General features: G+C 32.9%; 1 protein-coding gene across 1 annotated transcript in view; it reads right to left on the reverse strand.

Moving 5' to 3' along the window:
* Positions 1–6,251, reverse strand: part of LOC143065410 (galanin receptor type 1-like) — a 68,589-nt gene extending 62,338 nt beyond the window's left edge. The window contains exon 1 of the mRNA XM_076238963.1: positions 5,565–6,251. Within this exon, the coding sequence (XP_076095078.1) occupies positions 5,565–5,900 (336 nt within the window). The 5' untranslated portion in view covers positions 5,901–6,251. The remainder of the gene's footprint in view (positions 1–5,564) is intronic.
* Positions 6,252–10,519: the final 4,268 nt, after the last annotated feature.

Raw genomic sequence — 10,519 nt, forward strand, 5'->3', positions numbered from 1 at the left:
CTATATCATTGTATGTGATGTTTTGCAGATGCTATTTTTCATATAAAGTAAGAAAATTGCAACAATGCAAAAGTTGACTGTATCTTTAGTTAGTTTCTATTGCAAAAGAGTTTAAATTATTTACTTCAGATCCCGTGATTTTATTTTGTATTTGAATGTTCCTGGTGTGGGTCAGGTAAATAAGGTGCTTTTCTTTTAAAAAAAAGTGTATTTAGAATGTCGTAAGCGCGTGCAAGTTTTTGTGTTTTAATTAACAAAAATGTTGCAGTTGATGAAATGGCATTTATAAGAGCTGATCGCATTTTAAAATTAGTACAAGGTCAGTTCCCTATTTAAACATCATGGCATTTCAGAAAAATTAAACTACACTTTGTGTTATCAAAGATGTCAGTCTAAACTGTGCTTGAACAATTTATTTGCTAATATCACCTACAGTGCAGGTTCTATTGCACAAAGATGTTTTCATAATAATCTCTTGTAATTACGACAATGTCGTTAAAAACCACTGTGATCTTTGTACTTCATAGGTCTTTATTTTTTCAAAAAGATATTTTCTCAGTAAATTTCTTATATCATTAAAATGTCTATTTTTAATCATTTATCAATATTTCAAGGATTTTGCCCTATTTCTTAAAGTTTATTTATAAAATACGACAAAAAAATGAATTGAATAAAAAGATAGACTAAACAATAAACAGTCCTGAATATCGGTTAAAGAAACATATTGTAGTTCTTTTCTTTCAAATAATCTTGATATCGGGTTATTTTTCCATTTGTTAAGTGGGAAGGTTTTGAATACTGGGTATGATTCTTTCACGCTTGCTACCGAATATTTATTTTATAAAGATGGCTGTTGTCTTATGAATGTCTCTCCCATATCTTCTGATATCAATTTGCTAATGGATATAATGGAATATTGTCGTACGTTTAGCAAATCCAAAACTTTGAAATCCAATAAAGTGCCGTGTTTTTTAAAAATTGAACAATAGAAGAAAATGGCTTTATGATACCATATATAATAATTTATAAAAAAGTATACAGAAACTATGGTTCAAACTCTCTCAGTCAACGATGATATCTAATTCACATAGTATTTGTCATTAGTTTTTAAGAATCTTTTGCTTATAATTCTTACACCACGTGTTTTCAAGTGATGGATGTATATCTAATGAAGACTAATCTAAAGCAGTCCCACTAGGCCACGATCGCACTACGATCTGTCATAAAAAATAAAATTTTGACGATCAAAGTGCGATCGTACAGATCGCAGTAAGGTCGTAGTATGGACGTTGTGAGGTCTTCGTGATCGCGCTGAGCGTGGCCAACTTTGAACATGTTCAAAACAGTCGTGGTACGGTCGTGGCGAAATCAGTTCGTAGTAGAAGCGTAGTGAAAGCGCAGTAAGATTCTAGTCGGGTAGCCTGCGCTATAATCTAACAACGACTTTACTACGACCTTACTACGACCATCCCTTCTTACAGCGACTCAAACACGCTTCCACTACATCTATACTACGTTTATACCACGATTACACCACGCTGTGCAAGACCATAGTACGAGTTTAGCAAGCCCATGTCGTCCACATCACGCTGATCTTACGACTACGTACATACTACGATTATCATGCTAATTGTCATTGTAAAATTATAAAATTTATAAAAGCTCTCCAGTTTATATGTCTGTATGTAGTTTGGACCTCTTGTTCTTTGTCGTCAACGACATAACCATGATTGACACATCTGTGTCATCCCTGTTATCGTTCACTAAAGCATCGTCATTTGATCTTGATGGACCAGCAATAAGTTGTGATTGAGGTTGGATTGGTCGGTCCGAAATATATCTACTGAATCATGATTCTTTACCTTCAAATCTCCCTCTGCCTTTACCTCTACTCTTATCCTTACATATATTTTGGCTGTATGAGTGCGTTGTTTCCGAGACACTCTACATATTAATGAAAAATAGAAGGAATGATACAGTATTATATGGAACACGATGTTGACGTTATTGCTGGGAGCGTAGTAAGATTGTGGTATGAACGTGGTATGATCGTAGTATGGTCGTGGTAAGAGCGTGCTATAATCGCAGTAGAAGCGTGATAAGATCGTGTAACAATCAGAAAACTCGAGTTATGGTCGTAGTGAGAACGTAATGAGCGTAGAAATGTCGTGATGATCGTAGTGAAGTCACAGGATAAACGTTGTGAGAACATGGTATAATCGTAGCAACATGATTGAAACGAAAATTTTCATTTTCATGCTGCTCATACTGCAATCTCACCGCGATCTGAATTTATTTTAGTGCGATCGTGGTCTAGTGGGACTGGGTCTTAAGACAATATATCAACTAAAATAATAAGGTAAATTCAAAAGCAGTCCTTCCGAGGCATAACTTTGCAAAGTATAACTCTTATTCTTTTTCAAATTTTATACTATTTAGAAAATTACCTCCCGTAAGTGCTGGCTTATCATGCTTTAAAATCGATGTTATTATAACCTTATCTGGTAAATTACCCGGTTCATATGTAAATCAGAAATCACCATTTCTAGATCAATTGTGTTTTTTTTTCAATCAACAAAGATTTACATAAGTCTTTATCTACTCATGACATAACATATTAAAAAATTTGTCAGACAGCTGTGAAAATATAATGAACTGATTTGGTTCTAGTATTAACAGAGGACATCGATTGAAATAATAAATACAACCTATTTTGAACAATTTGCTGCATTTGCAACATGCTTGTTTGTCCTTTACGTAATTTCACGACGTCAATCAATTACAAAAAAACCTTGTTTATATTGATCTAAACTTTGACCTTGTTATAGGAATATGGTCATTCCTTTTCCGACTAACAATAAAAAGTAAAATAACAACAATGCGGAAAGTTCAGATGGCAATAGTATAGCTCAAATTTATCAAACGCATAGAAAACAGCTGTCATATTTCTAACTTGTTATATGTTTTCCCTAATGTCAAAAATAGTGGATTCAACATACATGTAGTATTTTAGCTAGCGTAACCTCTCACTTGTATAACAGTCGTATATAATTCAATTATATTGACAAAAATGTGGGGTACAGCTGGCAACATTGTGTTATAATCTTAATTACCTTAAAAAAAAAAAAAAAAAAAAAAAAAAAAAAAAAAAAACATGTTTTCAAAGTAAAATTAAATACCACATTAAACAAAAATCATGAACAAAATGAAAGACAATAATAAAAAAATGACCATACCACAATAACACAATGGTGGAATGTAAAGTACCATGACATGCCAGAAGGATATTTCAAAAAATGGACAAGACAGTAAAAGTAAATAATTTACAAAGACAAATAAGATATAGATAATATCTATTACCTAAGTATGTTTTGTTGTGCGGGAATCATAATGTAACACTCTACAGATATATTTAAACATTAACTCAAATGCGTTTTTTTTTTCATTTCTTTACAGCGTCCTCCGTTTCCTGGTTGGGTAACAAATAAACCTTGTATATACAAATGTGAAAATGTGTGTATTCAATATCTCTTCCATTTGATTTTTAATAGTTGTACAAGAGAAATAGGTTGTGTTATATGTATACAAATGGCAACATTGTAAACTGATTCCCATAACATATCCGAAAAAATGCCATGCAGTTACCACCAAAATATGGTATAAAGTAGTAACAACATTAATGGTGTCATTTGTAATAAACAAACTGCGCATTTCCAAATCCTGACAAAGAGTCAGCGGTTTGCGTGAGAAAGAAGCATTTTAAGCGATATATTTTCAGAAATCATTGATATCTATTTAGCAAGGATTAATAATGGTGGCCTTTGCACAATGTTACAGTAAAACTGCTTCACAAAGTTGTCGGCGAAAAAAATGCGTGCATAAGAAATATCTCAATAATTTCTGAACTGTAATGAATATGCGCACATGAACTATAAAACAGAAAAGTCCTAACGTATCCTTGTTTTCCTATATATCTATGTAAAGGCTGTATTACTAAATGTTTACATTTTATATACTATAATTTAATTGCACAAAAGGTTTCATATATGAAAGTGCTACCTGAATGCACCGCAATGCCCAGTCGATGTTAGGGGGACATTCATAGCGTTCCTCGTACCAAATTCTCTACGTTTACAGCCCATGCAATGGCTAATTCTGAGATCACGATTTGAAATCAGGTTCATCTAGAATATATATATATATTTATCAAGGACAGTACAGACGAATAACGTAAGTAGATCAGATACATCTAAAATATATAAATAATAATCGAAGAACGATAAGCCTTGGTTAAAACTTTATGATTGCTTTGGTTAAACTAAAAACATGCAATATTTCGTTTGTCCGAAGCGGTATTCTGGATTAACCTTCCCCGCGAACGTTCAAAAGTAAACTTTTAAATGTCAAGGGTTCGTGATTACGCTGCAATCGTAAGTGGGATATAACTATAAAGAACTTCAACAGAATGTTCATAAACCATATTAATTTCAGACATACACCCTGAAAAAGCGTGAATAAAGGCAACAGTAGTATACCGCTGTTCAAACTCATAAATCCATGGACAAAAAAACAAAATCGGGGTAACAAACTAAAACTGAGGGAAACGTATAAATATAATCGGAGAACAACGACACAACACTAAAATGTAACTAACACACACAGAAACGGACCAAGCATCAGACAAAATCCCACGAGAATAACAAATATAACATCAAAACCAAATACATGAAATGACTCCGTACATTAATATTATCTGTGTTTACCCTGTAGGCATAGCTATCAGTATTTGAGTGTTCCAAATATATGAGGAAACATTAAACATTTTATATACACTTATGTTATATATACACATCTTTAGGTCAGTCAGTCGGTCAGTCGGTCAAGCAAGTTGTTCCAATATCACATCAGTTCAAAATTTACCGTACAAACGTAGCGTATTTCGAAAGAAGACAGACATTACCTATTGAGCGGTTAAAGTGCACAAGAAATACTGAAATGTAACACGACTATCATGATTCAATCTCAAAAAGATAACGAGTGATACAGTGTATCTTACTATCATTGAATCTAATAGGTGAATACATTTGTCTGCAAAACTGCAAAATATGGGAAATCATTAAGACTTTTAATTGTATGGTCAAATGTACAGGTTGATATATTAGGACACTTTAGAGCATGACAATAACTTATGACGTCTTAATAATGTCATTATGATGTCATGAATATATCGAAAATGACATATTTCAACTTAAGTAGTCATTTTATGCTTAATTTTTGGACAAAATAAATATAACGAAGGATTTATCTCAAAAAGAATTTTTTTACTCTTTAACAATTGTTTTTAATCTTTAACATAATTATAAAAGATACCCAAATGCAAATACATGTATGTAAGACAACATTAAAAACTACAAATACAGATGTCCGACAGGCTTATGTTTTACAATATCTGATTCGAAATACCTTTGAATTTTCTAGTAGACGGAACAAACACGGGCCTTAACATTTCTTCTTTTATGATATAATCAGGTGTATAACAGGTATTTTAACAAAATAATACTTACGTAAATCATATACATGGCAAATTTGCACATGAAATCTCCAAAAATCCAGACGGGTGTTGCGTAAAATGAAGCAGTGAATGGAATTACAACTACTAGAAATGTTAGATCAGCGATAGCTAGATTAACAATATAGCAATTTGTGGCTGTTGTTTCTCCATTTTTACTCAGTGTGTATATTACCAAACCGTTTCCAATTACCCCGAGAATAACGAGTAGAGCCCATATTGTTGGAACGATTACGGCATATTCCGGGCGTCCGGTAAAAACTCCTTCAAGTCCAAAGCTGAAGTTAGCGTCAGTTGTGACTTCTGTCATTGATAAGTTAAGAGACAGCATTATTCTTTTTATCCTTGATAAGCACTATATACAACCAATATTTCTGTTCTGGATGTTAATTTTTTTTTAATGAATCAATTTGAATATTACAGTTTTCTATTTTTTAAACACAAAATATCACTTCTATGCATTAAAACAATATCGTAATTGTTGAAAAATGTCTTTTTGTACTGATAACAAACAAGTCGTTATTTTCAAAGATGCAACATTAGATGATAACTATTCCACTATTCAGTTGTTTAATTGTTCCTCTTTGATTTGTTTTTCAAAGTATTGACACAAAACATCTCCTTTTATTCATATACACAAATGAAACAATTTATTTGCAGCTACTTTTCAGCACTGATTAACAAATAGCTATTGAACTTACTATATACCATTTCATATGTTGGCTTCTCAAGCGACAATCGCAAATATATTGATTGCAGATATTTATAAAGCACAATGTGACAATTGTTAATTATCATCAATTCCATTCTATACTAACTAGGCGTTTCCATTCTTTACTATCTAGGTGTTATGCCCCTCAATTGTTACAACAGTAAATATTTATACATATACTATTTTTACCATAATATAAATAAATAGACGCCTTATGTTCGTGTGCGAAATAATTTTTGAAAGGTCTTTAGGATTAAGTCTAAGAAACAATAGACATCGTGCTTAGGATTGCTGTTGACATATTATTTGCAATTAAGTCGTAGACCATTTTCTCTCACATAAATAATAAGTTCTGATTCGTTTCATCGGTTTTTATTTTTTTTTATATGACGATAAATGAAATGTTGGAAGTAACATCGTTACTTAAACTGCTACCCTGATTTGTAAATATTCCGTAATAATTTTTAAAAAATTGTGTATTACAGTTTTGTATATCAAATAGTGATGACTGCTATACCCATATTTTGACAGATCTTGTCCATTCGTTTTTGATGTGTTTTGTTATTTGATTTTGTCATGTGATTATGGACTTTTCGAATAGATTTTCCTCTAAGTTCAGTATTTTTGTGATTTTATTCTTTATTTATTATGTCTGTTGTTCATGCACCGTTGTAAATATAACGGAATTTGATGAAACTGTAGTACAGGCGAGAGGTTTTGCGCTATAAAACCAGGTTCAACCAACAATTTTCTACTAAGTCGGGAACATGACAGTTGTTGTTCATTCGTTTGATGTGTTTTGTCATTTGATTTTGCCATGATTAGGGACTTTCCGATTGAATTTTCCTCGGAGTTTAGTATTTTTGTGATATTACTTTTTCATTATGTTATTGTTCTATATTTTTTGTATCTTTTATTTTTGCTATTGTGCCCTTTTGTGTTTCCTGATACTTTTTAGAAGAAATTCATAATAAGCATATAGACAAGCGGTAAGAAGGACAAGGAAAACTTCCAATCTTGATTCTGCAGATTATATTTTGTTTATACTTTGAACGACAATATTATTTTATATCTAAGAGGGACGAAAGATACCAAATGGACAGTCAAACTCATAAATCTAAAATAAACTGACAACGCCATGACTAAAAATGAAAAAGACAAACAGACAAACAATAGCACACATGACACAACATAGAAAACTAAAGAATAAACAACACGAACCCCACCAAAATCTAGGGGATATATCAGGTGCTCCGGAAGGGTAAGTAGATCTTGATTTTATATCTACCTGTGTGATGTCAAACGCATGTCAGAGTTAATGTTAATATAACTATGTATCTATCAGGGTACGGATTCGGTCCCACGTCAGAGTTAATGTTAATATAACCATGTATCTGTCAGGGTAAGGATTCGGTCCCACGTCAGAGTTAATGTTTATATAACCATGTATCTGTCAGGGTAAGGATTCGGTCCCAGTGATTCTTTCAATCCTCTATTTGTTGGTTTCATATAGATAAATAAAATCGTATCATAAAAAACATTGAATAAGGTTTTTAAATTTTATGTATACCTTTTTGTGCTTCTTTGTTACATTTGGTTGTTTTTATTGTGATAAATATGATAACATAATGTTAACTGCTGTACCCCTATTTTTGACATTTGTTTAGTTTAGTGTATGTTTGTTTTGTTAACGCATCGTTGTCAATATAATGGAATTGATTCAACTGACAAACAAGTGGATGGTTTAGCTAGCCATAAAACCAGATTTCGATCCACCATTTACTACATACGAAAATGCCTGTACCAAATCAGAAAATGACAATTGTTATCCGTTCGTTTCATGTGTTTGAGCTTTTGATTTTGCCATTTAATCAGGGACTCTCTTTATAAATCTTTCTTAGTTCAGTACTATTGTGATTTAACGTTATACAAATGAACTAAATAAAAAAAAACATTAGACTAACAAAAATTTGAGGTTTCTGATTCGGAATAGGAGCAAGTATGTGACATGGTCCTCAATGCTCTTGAATTTGGTACTTGTTTGGATGTATAACTTATTTTGATCTGAGCGTCACTGATGGGTCTTATGTAGACGAAACGCGCGTCTGGCGTATTAAATTGTAAATAAAGGCAAAAGTAGTGTACCGCTGTTCGAAACTCATAAATCGATAGAAAATAACAAATGCGGGTTACAAACTAAAACTTAGGGAAACACATCACACATAAGAGGAGAACAACGACACAGCATTAAATGTAACACACACAAAAACGAACTTAGCATTAAACAAATTCCAATGAGAATAACAAATATAACATCAAAACTAAAACTAAATACATGAATTTGGGATAGAAAAGTACCGTGACACGTCTTTAATGTAAGCCTGGTACCTTTGATAATCAATTATATATATAATCAGACCCTCTAAAAATCAAATAAAAAGCCGCGAAATCGTAGATTTCAAAGAAAAATTCGAGTTCCGACCAATCCCAACAACACGGTTGTCAATTCATCCACAGTCTCTTTATCTGAGGACGAAACTAAAGTCTTGTGTAAGGGTTTGAATTTTTTCCCTACTCCCAGTAACATAGATAATATGAAACTGGGAGATGAACTTGATAACTTTGCCAGAACCCTCAGAATCAAAGAATACACGTCTGAATACACGTCTGACTCGGAGGAAGAAATCAGAATTCCGCATTTTAAAAGAAGAGTTCATGGATTCCAAAACCTACTAAATCTGCTACACTGGAAGATGTTACCGAAAAAATAAAATCGGATGTTGTTCATCGAGATGATATTGTGATAAAACCAGCAGACAAGGGCAGTGCTGTTGTGATAATGGACAAATCTAACTAAATCGCGGAAGCAGTGCGTCAGCTCTCTGATGAGAGATTTTATAAAAAGCTAGACTATGACCCTACTTCCGAGTTTATTTCCAATATTATCACTGCGTTACAAACCATGTACGATGACGGTTACATATATGAGGATACAATTGGTTATTTAAAACCAGAGAATGCCAAGCCTGGTCAATTGTATCTTCTTCCCAAAATACACAAGGTTAACAACCCTGGTAGACCCATTGTATCCGAAAACGGCCATCCGACTGTGAAAATCTCGGAATTCGTCGATTTTCATTTAAGTTCTCATGTAGAAAATTTTCCTTCCCACATTCAAGACACTACATATTATTTTCGTAAAATGGAATCCATGAACCCACTTCCTCCGGAACCCCTCCTTGTCACTTTAGATGTCACCTCATTGTATACCAACATACCTCATGATGACGGCATACAATCTTGTAGGGAAATATGGGACTCGTGCACCATTTTAGAACCACCTACTGAATGTTTAGTCCAGCTGCTGACTCTGTTCCTGAAATGCAACAATTTCACCTTTAATGGTGATCATTACCTTCAAATAAATAGGACAGCGATGGGGACGAAAATGGCACCGTCTTACGCTAATATTTTCATGGACAATTTAGAAAAACAAATTATTGCAGCATCTTTATCCAAACCTCTGTCTTGGGTCCGTTTCATTGATGATGTTGGCATGAAATGGATTGAATCCCAACAAAAACTGGATGATTTCATCAGACATGCAAACAACGTCCATCATTCAATTAAATTTACGTATGAAATTTCCGACTCTAATAACATTTACAAGTTTATATAAATAATCTAAGACCATTAAGCAATGTATAATCTAAATTAAGAACAGTAACTTTATGTATTGGTCAGTTATATTGGAGTAGTAGCTTGAAGTAACATGTTGTTTTATAGAGCTGGAATTTAGTAACGTTTTGTATTGGAAGTTATAATTGTGAACCTTCAAATATATTATATATATACATGTACTTTTATACGATTAAACATGAGACTTAGTTTTACATGCAATTCTAACAGTGACTTTATGGTGACAAATATGCGAGTGCTAGTTCCCTACATTAACGGACAAGATGGATTTATCGATCCCGGATACATATTCCCGAAATAATGACATGCAGTTACAAAACACATACACACACAAAAAGACCCGTTATATAACTTTAACACACTAGTTAATGAGTGTTATAAAATTAGTTCTCTCTTCTTAAGTTTCCGCACAGCTTCATTTTCTTCAGACGATGAATTGCTGAATGTTTGGGAAGTGGCAGTGGACAGATGTGTTACGTCGGATTTAATTTTGTCAATTATGTGTTCCAAAGTTGCACATTTACTGGGTTTAGGAATTC

Source organism: Mytilus galloprovincialis, chromosome 2 (genome assembly GCF_965363235.1).
Source record: "Mytilus galloprovincialis chromosome 2, xbMytGall1.hap1.1, whole genome shotgun sequence".
In the NCBI taxonomy this organism is placed as follows: domain Eukaryota; kingdom Metazoa; phylum Mollusca; class Bivalvia; order Mytilida; family Mytilidae; genus Mytilus; species Mytilus galloprovincialis.